The following is a 12,858-nucleotide window of genomic DNA, read 5'->3' as shown; positions in this document are numbered from 1 at the left end:
CAGAAAAATGTCCTCGTTTTGATTCAAATAAGTGCCCACCCTCAGAGCTTCCTAAATTTCTAAAAAATCCAAAGTTAAGTGGTAAGTAAATAGATATCGTTTTGTAAAATTTTTTTTTTGATTTATTTTTGGCTGCGTTGGGTATTTGTTGCTGCCCACAGGCTTTCTCTAGCTGCTATGAGCGGGGGCTTCTCATTGCAGTGGCTTCTCTTGTTACGGAGCACAGGCTTTAGGCGCGCAGGCTTCAGTAGTTGTGGCACGTGGGCTCAGTAGTTGTGGCTCGCAGGCTCTAGAGCGCAGGCTCAGTAGTTGTGGCACACGGGCTTAGTTGCTCCACCGCACGTGGGATCTTCCTGGACCAGGGCTTGAACCCGTGTCCCCTGAATTGGCAGGCAGATTCTTAACCACTGTGCCACCAGGGAAGCCCCATTTTGTAAACTTTTGATGGGCTCTTTTAAAAAGCAGTGAAGAAAAAATGTATTCTGAAATTGCCCAAAATGCCTTCTTAACTTCGGTTTTTCAAGATAGACATCTGAATCGGGATATTCATGACTTGACTTAATTGTGTATTAATTTCAGGTGGCAATGATTGACCGTAACTGCAAGTTACTGGACAAATTCTTGTGGTCTCCAAGGGCTACCTGAGTAATGGAATCATAATGATAATTAGGATGTGGTGAATCCACCTTCTCACTAAGAAATAGAATGCCAAATAGAAGTAGTTAGTATTCATTGAAAGCAGTGTGTGAATAATCAGATAAAAGAAAAGTACTTAGTGAAGGTACAAAAACACTTAATGAAAATCCTTTAACATTTATTCTGTAGCACAATAAAATAAAATGTGGGTTAGTCTTAAAATTCATAGCTTATCTAAAGGAACTCCTTGGGACTTATTGGCTATATTTAAAATCACTTTAAAGAGAGAAATAGAGGCCGTATTACAAAATGGAAAGAATTCAAAGCTCCTTTTTACTAGAATACACATTGATATGTAAAAGTGCTTTTAATTGGAGATAATTAAAATAATAAACTATATTTAAAATAATACATACTAAAAGATGTCTACAAAATGATGGGAACTTGGCTATAAAATTTTAACATGAGCAATATCAAGATATAATAATACCTTATCTAAATGAATATTTTTTTTTACTAATTTATCTTTTCACCGCACTTGCCCTTCTGCTTAGGGGAAAAAAAACTCTCACTAATATACAGACCCTGATTCAGCAAGTACAGAAGAAATTTACTAGAATTATATCTCTATGGCAAAGTTATAAACATAAATTTACCATTGAAATAAAACTTGAAAGTAGTGGATCTCCTGAAATATATATTCGTATTCATATATCTATAAATATAGCTAGCTACATATTTAATATATGACAGGCTTAACTGTGTTCCTCACATTAATAATTAACTTAAAAGGAAATGAAACCAGAACATTCCATCTATGTGGGCTGTTTAAGGAGTAATAAAATGAAATGCAACTTAAAACAAGAAGCTTTTTTAAAAACTTAAATTAACAAAGTATTTTTAAAATGATAGTACCCAAAGTATCATCATCAATCATCATCAATAGCATTTCAGAGTAATTCAACTCTTTTGGAAAGTAATCAAGCAATATAATATTGAGAGACAAGAAAAAAAACATAACTTTCAATTTAGCAATTCCAGTTCTAGGAATGTATCTTAAGGAAATAATCCCAAGCATGGAAACAGTTATAAGCAAGAAAACATTAATCTATGCATTACTCATAATAGGAAAAAAAAAAAAGGAAGAGGGAGAAGTTCCAGAAAAAAAGCCAAATATCTAATAAAAGAATAGTTATGTAAATTATAGTACATTCATTTGATATATTCTACAGCTGGTAAAAATGATAGTTATGAAAACTAGGGAGAAACATGGAAGAAATCTTATGGTGTGTTAAATTTTAACAGCAGAATGCAAATTTGTTTATACTGTATGACTGCAATTCTTCAAAGATATGCTTAAAAAAAAAGTACCAGAAGAAAATACATTAAAATGATAATGATGGGGCTGTTACGGTGATGAGATTATGGGTATTTTTGTTTTCTCTTCTTTCTACATTTTTGTAATGTAATTATATTACTTTAAAAATGAATGTTATTAAATGTTTGGATTGGAGATTTGATTAGCTAGTTTGGGATTTTTTTTTTTTTGCAATGTTTTCCAGCATCTTCTCCAATCCCACTATATCTCTGAAGCCTTGATAAAACTAAATAGCATAACCTTAAAGTAAAATTTTGGGGAAATTTTTAAGGTAAATTACAGGTGAAAATGCACATGATGAAATATGATGTGAAAAAAATCTAGATACAAAATGTTTCATCTAATATGATTCTGCTTTGTTTAAAAATATTTTTATTAAAAATAAGGCATGACCTTCTTATATATGACATCAAAAGCACAAGCAACCAAAGAAAAAAAATAAATTGGACTTCATGGAAATTAAAAACTTCTGTCCTTCAAAGGATACCATTAAGAAAGTGAAAAAACAACCACAGAATGGGAGAAAATATTTACAAATCAGATATCTGATAAGAGATTTGTATCCAGAATATTCGAGGAACTCTTATAACTCAACAATAAAAGAAATAACCCAATTTTAAAAATAGACAAGGGATTTAAATAGACTTCTCCTTCTCCAAAGAAGATATGAAAAGATGCTCAACCTTACTAATTATTAGGGAAATGCAAATCAAAACCACAGTGAGCTACAACTTCACTCAGTAGCTTGGCTATAATCAAAAGACAGACAACAACTAGCATTGGAGAGGTTGTGGAGCAATTAGAACTCTCATTCATTGTGGTGGGAGTGTAAAATGCTGCACCTGCTTTGAAAGATAGTTTGGAAGTTCCTCAAAAGATTAAGCATAGAGTTACCTTATAAGCCAAAAATTCCATTCCTAGGAGAAATGAAAATATATGCCCACACAAAACACCTATACATGGATGTTCAAAGCAGCATTGTATATAATAGCCAAAAAGTACAAACAACCCAAATGTCCACAACAGATGACTAGAGAAACAAAATGTGGTATATGCATAACATGGAATATTATCCAATGAAATGTGGTTCTGATACATGCTATCCAGTGAAATGAGGTTCTGATACATGTTTAGAAACATCATGCTAAGTGAAAGAAGCCAGTCACAAAGGACCACACATTGTGTGATTCCATTTATATGAAATGTCCAGAATAGTCAAATCAATAGGGACAGAAAGTAGATTAGTGGTTGCCAGAGCTGGGAGGTAGGAGTGTGGGGGAATAGATGCGGAGCATTTTTTGGAGACAAAAATAATCTAAAATTAGATGGTGGTAATGATTGTACAACTCTGTGCAGGTACTAAAACCACTGAATCCATAGGCTTCAGATGGGTGAGTTATGTGGTATGTGAATTACATTTCAACAAAGCAGTTAAACAGGAAAAAGAATGACACCTTTATTTTGACCCAAAGCTGTTTTAAAAATGGTTGAAGGAAATAGAGCAATAAATTAGTAGCCATTACCTCTTGATTGTAGGATGACAGGTTGATTTTCATTTGCTTCCTATTTTTTGGTGTTAACCAGTATTCATAATGAGCATTGTTGTATAAAGTATATCAGTAATAACTGTTATGTAATATCAGAGGTCCAGCGAGGCAGTGCTGTTAAGAGCTTAAGCAATCTCTGGAGCAGACAGACCTGGGTCACAGTCCTTGCTCCAGGCTGCTGATAGCTAGTTATGCAATCTTGGGCAAGTCACCTGGACCTCTCTGTGCCTTAGTTTCTTCTTCTGCACAAAGGACATCATGATGATTTCTCCATACTGGGTTGTTTTGAGCATTAACATAGAAGAGTTCGTGTAAGTGCAGAACAGAGTGCATGGCATATGGCAATCTCAATAAATGTAAGTTAGGGATAGGAGTCGTAATAGTAGTGGTATTAGTACTAGTGGTGGTAGTACTAAGGGATCCACAATGCCAAAAAGGGTTAAGAACCACCACCCTCAGTGGCAAGGCCCTCTGTCTGCCAGTTGGTCATTCGTTGTAAGTGAGGAGGGCAAGGAGGGTACCTCCCTGACTCACAGGGCTTTTGCAGATTATGTTGAGAAAAGCATTCTTTTGGTGTCCTGGACATTTTGAATTCCTAATACTGGTTATTTTTTTCTGTGAGCTTTGTGGAATCCAAAGGGAAGCCAGGCAATGGTATTTTTTTCAGTTTTGCTGCTATGTACAATTAATTTGCTCCTTTTCTTTCTTCTTTTTAAAATTCACATCCAAATAAATGGTTGAATTTTGAATTTTTTCAACTAAATAAAATTACCTTGTTGGGTTCAAGACTACACTTCAAGAGATACAGAGTAATGAACCTTAATGAAATACAGGTTTATTTACTACTATCAGATCTGTCTCAACAGGAGCACCATAAATTCTACCATTTTACTGAGCTTCTGCACAACGAGGGGAAAATTGGGCTGGATTTTTGCTCTTTTTATTCTGAAACTTGCTGTCCAGATCAACCTGAAAAATTGGGATTAATTGTTTTAATGACTAGCATTTTGTGTCTATAAATAAGTGGTCACATATTGTGTATTGTCACAAGCATCAGAAGGTAGCAATTTCTGATTTCTTCAATAATTTTCCTGATACCAATTGTCTGGCAGAGGCAACTCAGGGCGTTCCTCATTCTGTTTGTTCTTCTTGGATGCTGGGGGGCGGGGGGTTCTGCATTTCCCAGCTTTCCTTATAGTTATGCTGTGGGGTCTATGACTGGCTTCTCTGCAGTGAAATGCAGGGGGAGCAGTGGAAACAACCTTCAGTCTGACTCTTAAAGCATCCTGTAATGATCCTCCAGCTCTCTCTTCCCTTGGATGCCATGTGTTCTAGATGAAGGAACCAAGATCCCTGGGTCCCCCTTTGGAGAAGAGCTGCTAAGGGAGCAGCCCGAGACACTGGACCATGACATGAGCAATGCGTAAAACTTTATTGTATTGAGCCTACCTTGTCTTATCTAAAACAAACCTGCATTGTAACACAGAAACTCCCGAATTCTCCCATTAGACGGTTGGTGTCCTATCACAGTAACTGTGAATAATTTTGGTTTATATATTCTGCTTTAGTAATGTAGCTAGGATCAGATGTTCACGCAGTCTGCATCCTTACATGTTATGTGTAGCATCACCTGGATATTTGCCTTTACATTCTTTTCACTCCAAAACAAAAGAGGGGCTCCTGTTTACCCATGCCAGGGCTGTAACATCTTTCACCAGGCTCACTGTTCTCCCTATGGCTTCCCTCTAACCTGTGTGCCTTAGTTCTTCACTTGTAGCCAAATGTGACAGTTCAAAAGAGATGAATGCATGAAGAATGGTATAAACTATGAGATATCTTCCACTGAATGCATTATGATAGTCTTTCCCCCTTTTTGGAAAGAAATTGTTTTGGTAACCAAATTACTAATGCATTAGGGTAACTCATTAAGTGAAAGATTACTGTACTATTTCTTTGGCTAAGAATCCAGAACTTCTTAGCACCTTACAAACTATCACATTTATATTACAAAATCTTTTTTCCTCTAATTTATAAGCACCTTAAGGTCAAGGGAAGGTCCAGGTTGTTTTGTTTTTGTTTTTTTGTATTTTGAATTTTTTTGTAATCTCAAGTGCTGAGAGATGGATTAATCTTATTCTTCAATTCATAGCAAATTATTATCAGTCCATATAAGGTCCCTTTCTAGTTTTATATAATTTTATTTTTACCCATTCATGTCTACTCTCTCCCAGATAGTCATGCACCAATGCACCTGATATATGTTTTTAAATATGCATGTATCCTTATGAAGTATGTGTTGTGTTGTGTTGTGTGTGTGTGTGTGTGTGTGTATGTGTGTGTGTAAAATCTTTGTTTCTTCTCCATGGGTATTAAATGACATTGTACAAAGTCTGATGCAAAAGTCTAGGCTAGTTTCTAGAATGTCAAATAAGCCACTTTCTCCACAGACTCTCAGATGATGTGCTGATAATTAGACTGTGCAACTTTATTACATTTATATGGTTTTCAGTGCCCTTTGAAATGTGATTAGTTCTTTTAAGGATCAGGGACCCATATGACACTTAGCTTATAAATAATTAAATCCAATTAATATTTCAGACTAAACCAAACCTAATTTATTTCAAGTTCTGGTTCTTAGCAGAGGAGGCCTTGGTTCACTACTTTCGAAATAATTTCATCTTCCCTTCAATTCATATGAGTAGAAAAATACAGGTGACAAGAAAGGGGAAGTTATGAATGTAGAGTTTATATTAAAATATGGTATTTTCTAGTATGTCTTAAAATAATGGTACATTTCCTTGGATTAAAAAAAGTGTGGTATTTTGGCCAAAATAAATAAATAAATAAAGCAACCCACAGTATAAGACCGAATCATCTCTTGTGTGAGGTTCTATATTAAAGATCAGATGACTAAGATGAAAAGTTCCAAGAAGGAGTTTATTATCCTTTAATCCTGAATTTAATTTCCCAAATTAAATTCATTTTATGTTGCAGTTCTGAGGTATCAAAAGCTTTTCTTTTCTTGATATTATATATTATCATAATAACTCAGTATACCATAGGAATTGGAATAAAACGCCAGCTTTTGTTTCTTAGGAATATACTGATAGTCACTGAAATTCATTTCTTTGTCTCTAAGCTTACTTTATTCTAAAGAGTATATATTTTATCATTAAAAAGAATATTGACAACTTTGACTTTTTTTGAAAAAAAAATGGTATTTTATTAATTTGAAGAAACTTCAAATTCCAGAAAAGTAGAGAGAATAATATAATAAACTTCAAGCCTCTAAATTTCTTCTTTGAAAAATAATTTATTTCATATATATCTATAAAGGCATTAAAAGAACACGAAGAGCATCACTGTGTCCATTCCTTGGTTAGATCTCACAAACACAGTTGAAGGCAACTTCCTGACCCCATATTCCCCTACATTCTTCCACTGCCAAAACCCCAGCATCCTGAATTTCATGTTTATCATTCCCAGGTAAGTCTTTATGCTTTTACTAATCATATATGCATCTAAAACAGAAGTATTATTTTACAGATTTTAAACTTTATATAATTGATATCATACTCTTAGTATCCTTTTGTAGCTTTTTAATTTTGGGGAGATTTTTTTCTTGTTAATGTGTACAGTTCTAATTCATTCAAACACCACTGCCATCTGTTTTATTACACACACGACTGAAGTTTATTTTTGCTATGACGGACAACGCTGATACGGATATTCTTGAGCACGTCCTCTTGTGTACATGTGAGGGAATTTCCTGAGAATTGATGCTTGGGAGTGCGGGGATTATAGCTTCCGGTGCCCCCTCCCTGGCAGGCCTGCCTGGACGTCCTTGCTCATCCTGTTTCCAGTGCAGCTCCCTCTTCTGTCTCTTGCAGCCACCTGGGCAAGTACCCTGATGAAGGCAGCATTGTGTTGGTTGGTGGCTGAGAATTTGGAAGGTGACACTGCCTCTGGTTCCCCTTGGCTGCCACAGTTCCTCTGACTGAGCCATCTCTAACCCTGGCACCCAGACTCTCACTGTAGCCTCTAGAAGACCAGTTGGTAGCCCTTCTGTGTGAGGCCCCTAGATCACTGCTTATCAGCAGCCTCTCGGCCTGGCACCCCATCTTGGCTCTGACCTTTTTTTTTTTTTTTTCCAACAAAAGGTTCACATGTTTATTACTGAGCTACACAGTGAACAGTGGTGAGGAAAGATCAAGAAAAGAGGAGAGAGCATCAAACACAGGCAGCTGTTCCAGACACTAGTGATGTTCTGATTATGTGTGCCACTTCATATGTGAGGCTCCTTATAGACCCAGCTTGGTTCTTCTCCAATGTCTTCTCTTAGAGTTGTACCTGATTTTATTACCAGTTTTCATTCCAATCCACTGGGGAATGGGACGATTCTGCTTTTGTTTCTTGGCCAGGAATCGCTTGATCCTGAAAGTCTTGTCAGAAGACATGACGAGGAGCAAATCCAACTGCACATAGGATGGCGGCCAAGAGAAAAAGTGGCTCTGACGTTTTCATACTCATTGTCTCACTCCCTCTGGGCGCACCCTAACACCACCTCCATTCACTCCTTTCCCCTGTCACTGTCTTCTCTCTGCCACCACTCTGCCATTGCTCCCCTGTCCTCACTTACCTTTTTTCCACTCCTACCAATGCTCTTATTTCCTCTGTCTCAAAACCCTCCTTGCCACTGGGTTTATCATCTTCTTATCCCGTCACCAGCTTTCTCATCTTTACCACCAGAGTCCTTTCTACTCCTCCCAACTTTTTCTTTCTCTCCCACTCAATATAGGCCTTCTCCCTGTCACCAGGAACCTTTTTGCCACCAGTTCCAATCACGTTTTTTTCTCTCCTTTCTTTCACCCTTCACCACTGGCACCTCTCTGCCACCAAATTACTTAATTCCTTTGGATCCCACATTCTTTTTTCTTTTTTATATTGGAGTATAGTTGATTAACAATGTTGTGTTAGTTGCAGGTGTACAGCAAAGTGATTCAGTTATACATATACATGTATCTATTCTTTTTTCAAATTCTTTTCTCATTTAAGTTATTACAGAATATTAAGCAGAGTTCCCTGTGCTATAAAGTAGGTCCTTGTTGGTTATCTATTTTAAATATAGCACTGTGTACATGTCAATCCCAAACTCCCAATCTATCCCTCCCCCCAACCCTTCCCCTCTGGTAACCGTAAGTTCGTTCTCTAAGTCTGTGAGTCTGTTTCTGTTTTGTAAATAAGTTCATTTGTATCATTTTTTTAGATTCCGCATATAAGTGATATCATATGATATTTGTCTTTCTCTGTCTGACTTACTTCACTTAGTACGATAATCTCCAGGTCCATCCATGTTGCTGCAAATGGCATTATTTCATTCTTTTTAATGGCTGAGTAATATTCCATTGTATATATGAACCACATCTTTATCCATTCCTCTGTCAATGGACATTTAGGTTGCGTCCATGTCTTGACTATTGTAAACAGCGCTGCAGTGAACACTGGGGTGCATGCAACCTTTTGAACCATGTTTTTCTCCAGATATATGCCCCGGAGTGGGTGGATCCCACATTCTTAACAGGTAGTCTTCCACCCCCATCATTTGCCTTCTCTTCTTTCTCCTTGGGGCATGCTCAGACCTGAAATCTTCGTCACCAACTAGACCTCACTTTCTGTCACTGGGCCCTTCCCTGTCATCTGGCCCCCAATACACATCACTTTAACTCTGATTCAACCTGACTCAATATATTGACACATCACTTTAACTCTAATCCAGTCCCACTGAATATTGTCCCACAGAGCTCATCTCCATGGAATCCCTGTTTGTTGGTTGGCCTGTTCTGTCCCCAGAATCTCAGACACTGACCCCTCAAGGTCAATTGCCTAAGAAGGCGGGCTCCTCTATGCTGATTTCCACATTAGGAAAACAATGTGAGAAATTAACTTAGGAATTCCTTCAAGGGTCAAAGAATCCAAGAAAATGATCAAGGATGAGCTCCTCAGCTACAATCAGGAGATGTCCCTGGATCCAGTGAACTGGGAAACTCCCCAAAGGAAAATGGGTATCAGGGTATTTATACCCAGGAATGCCCTCCACCATAAGGAATGCTGTTGTCATGCCTTACAGAGCAGCTTGCTGGTGATTTGAAGCTCAAATTTGAGATGAAGTCACAGAACCAGTCCCAGGTCTGCCTCTTGGTCAGTTTGGCTTCTCAGATCTCACTGGCCAGAGTGTGCCCAGTGGGGACACAGCAGCTTCTCAGGAACTGGGTGTTCTATGGAGGCCAGAGGGAGCCGCCTGGGATAGTGGGAACACTGTTTCTGAGCTTCTGGCCCCAGTGAAAAGCCAGAACAATTGTTTATCCCCAATGGAAGAGTGAGAGGACTCTAAGAGATCTAATACAGGGGAGCAAGGAGGAGGGCAGGCAGAATTGAGGACCTCCCCAGCCAGAGGGAAGAGCCAACATGCCCAGGTCAGAACAGAGATTCTTGTAAGCAAGACCCCACAACTCCTGGCACAGAATGAACAGATTCCTGCAGAAAGAAAATTGGGGGAAAGGTTTTATTTATAAAGCCACTTTTTACAGTGGCTTTATTCCAGGGAAAAAGGCAGGAGGCAAGAAGATGCCTTTCAAAAAGCCAAGTCAGTGTCAGCTTCTGCACCAAGCCAGGCGCAGTAGAAACTAGAGCTGTCTTTATGGGCGGCGGGGATGCTGAAGTTCAGGCGTGCACGACTGTCATGGGCCTGATCCTGAGAAGAAACCAAGGCTTGGGTGTGCACGTCACACATGGAGGGAGGGTTAGGACAAGGAAGAGCTCTGGTCCTGGCAGAGCCTGGAGATAGGCGTTCCCACAACCACAAGGCTTCCTTCTTCCCAGAGCAAAGGAAAGTGATGAATGCCATGTCCTGCAGCCAACAAGAAGGCCTCAAGGGCCAGAATTGTCCCAGCAGCTGTAATAAGTCACCACTAATAAGACATATTGACATCACGTACCCCTCAGTGTATGGTAGACTGAGAAAGACACAACATGACTTCTGGGATATTCTTGCCCAGAATGCATAAGCTCAATCTGATCAAGAAAACAGAGGGACATTTTACAAAATAACTTGCTGTTATTTTTCAAAAGTATCAAGGTCATGAAAAACAAGAAAAGATTAAGGAAATGTCACAGATGGAGGAGCCTAAGGGATAATGGTTACTAAATGTAATGTGGGATGCTAGATTGAATCCCAAGACAGAAAGACATTTGTGGGAAAACTTGTAAAATTCTCCGTAAGTCTATAGTTTTTTAGTTATTGCACCAACGTTAAATTCTGTGTTTTGATAATTATACTGTAGTGATGTAATTTGTTAGCAGTAGGGGAAGCTGAGTGAAGATTATGCAGGAACTCTCTGTACTATTTTTACAACTTTTCTGTAATCCATGATTATTTCAAAATAAAAAGTTTAAAAAATCTAGGCCCCATGCCTTGGGGCATGGCCTTGATTATTGATACAATTTTTGAAATTAGTTATTGGTCTATCTAGGATTTATATTCCTTCTCTAGACAATCTTGGTATTTTTTTCTGAAAAATTTTCCATTTCAAGGGTGTTTTCAGGATTATTGACAGGCTATTAATTTGTATTATTCCCCAATGTGTTTTGAAATCTATATTGGGTTTATATTTATGTCACCCTTTCCATTAATTCATTTATAACAATATTCATTTGTGATTTTTCTTATCCTGTTTTCCTCTTTGAACAGGACGGCAAGAGTTCTTTATTCACCTTTCAAAGAATCTGTTTTGGTTTTGCTGATCATTCTATTGTATGTTTACTATTTTCAGTAATTTCTGGTTTTATCTTAATTTTTTTCTTCCTTCCATTTTTTTGGTGTTCATTCTATTACCCTTTTTCTAACTTCTTGAATTGAACACTTTGCTCATTAACTTACCACCCCTCTTTTTTCCCAACGTAAACCATCAGACAGTATAGTATTCCTTCTAGTTCTATTTGACTGCCTCACTCAAGTTTTCATAAGGAGCGTTTTCATTGTTGTACAATTTTAATGGTCATAATTTATGTTATAATTTTTCCTTTAACCTATGGATTATTTATAAGTTGCCTTTTAGTTTGAAATATATGAAATAATAATTATTACTAATACTAATTTTATCTTATTAAAACATAGGCATTCTTGTAGTCTAAATAATATCACTGTCATTTGACACAAGGCTCACAATATAATTTTAATAAATACTGTCCATCTGCTGTTCCGTCTTCCCTCCAAAACATTTATTGGTTGATTGAAATTAGGAAATAATGTTTCAAAATAACAAAACCAATAATGTTTCAAAATAGAGTATATATAACTGACTGACCTAAAAGTTCAGATCGGCTCACGCTCCCCACACCTTTCCAACAATTCTGTATACTCACGAAGAGCGGAAACACACCTTTAGCTTGATTTGTGATTCAGTTCATCATCCTCAAACAAATTATAGCCAATAAAAGTTTTCAAATTAGCATCTCCTCTCTGGCACTTGCAGGTATCAATGACATTTGTGTGTGGTTAGAGGTTATGGAGATTTGTGATGGTGCTGAAGAATATAGGTCCAGAATCAGCACTTCTTATTGCTGGTGTTAAAGTATGACAAGCAATATCCTGGTGAATTTATATATTCCCACTGTTAGAAGCACTGAGCTAAGCTGGAATCTGAAGGCAAGGTCAGGTAAGTTACTCTCTAATATGGAACCTAATGACGTTTAATATACAAGGGAAGGGAGTTTTTGTAACATATCCTATTTTGTGGTTTCGAGCGCTCTTTTCTATGTGCCCAAGATGTTAGAAGTAATGCCCCTAACTCATACAGACTAAAAAGGGAATCTAGCAGTAGTTATCCATCACTGCCTGTGTTACTTAGGGTTGTCCAGAGATACAGAACCAATAGGAGAGATAGATGGGTGGATGGATGGATGGATGGATAGATAGATAGATAGATAGATAGATAGATAGATAGATAGATAGATAGATAGATAAAGATATAGCTGTAGGGTGGGCTGGCAGGCTGGAGACCCAAGAAAGGGCCAATTCTGTAGTTCAAGTCTGAAGGCTGTCTGCTGGCAGAATTCCTTTTTGCTCAGAGGAGGTCAGTCTTTGTTCTATTTAAACCTTCCAGTAACTGGATGAGGCCCACCCACATCATGGAGGACAACCTGCTTTTCTCAAAGCCCACAGATTTAAATGTAAATCTCATGCAAAAAACACCATCGCACAATAATGTTTGACCAACCACCAAACACTGTGGCCTAGCT

At 37.6% G+C, this 12,858-nt stretch overlaps 1 protein-coding gene across 1 annotated transcript; it reads right to left on the bottom strand.

Moving 5' to 3' along the window:
* Nucleotides 1–7,717: 7,717 nt before the first annotated feature.
* On the bottom strand, nucleotides 7,718–8,061 carry LOC137765714 (large ribosomal subunit protein eL39-like). The gene has a single exon (XM_068545498.1). The coding sequence runs from the start codon at nucleotides 8,016–8,018 to the stop codon at nucleotides 7,863–7,865; it is 156 nt and encodes a 51-aa protein (XP_068401599.1). The 5' UTR covers nucleotides 8,019–8,061; the 3' UTR covers nucleotides 7,718–7,862.
* Nucleotides 8,062–12,858: the final 4,797 nt, after the last annotated feature.

Source organism: Eschrichtius robustus, chromosome 6 (assembly GCF_028021215.1).
Source record: "Eschrichtius robustus isolate mEscRob2 chromosome 6, mEscRob2.pri, whole genome shotgun sequence".
Taxonomy (NCBI): Eukaryota; Metazoa; Chordata; class Mammalia; order Artiodactyla; family Eschrichtiidae; genus Eschrichtius; species Eschrichtius robustus.
Note: the sequence above shows the minus strand (reverse complement) of the source record. Positions and strands in the feature narration are given on the sequence as shown.

What these genes read in the sequence shown, in the direction of transcription:
- LOC137765714 (XM_068545498.1), bottom strand. Translation starts at nt 8,018, where the DNA reads ATGTCTTCTGACAAGACTTTCAGGATCAAGCGATTCCTGGCCAAGAAA.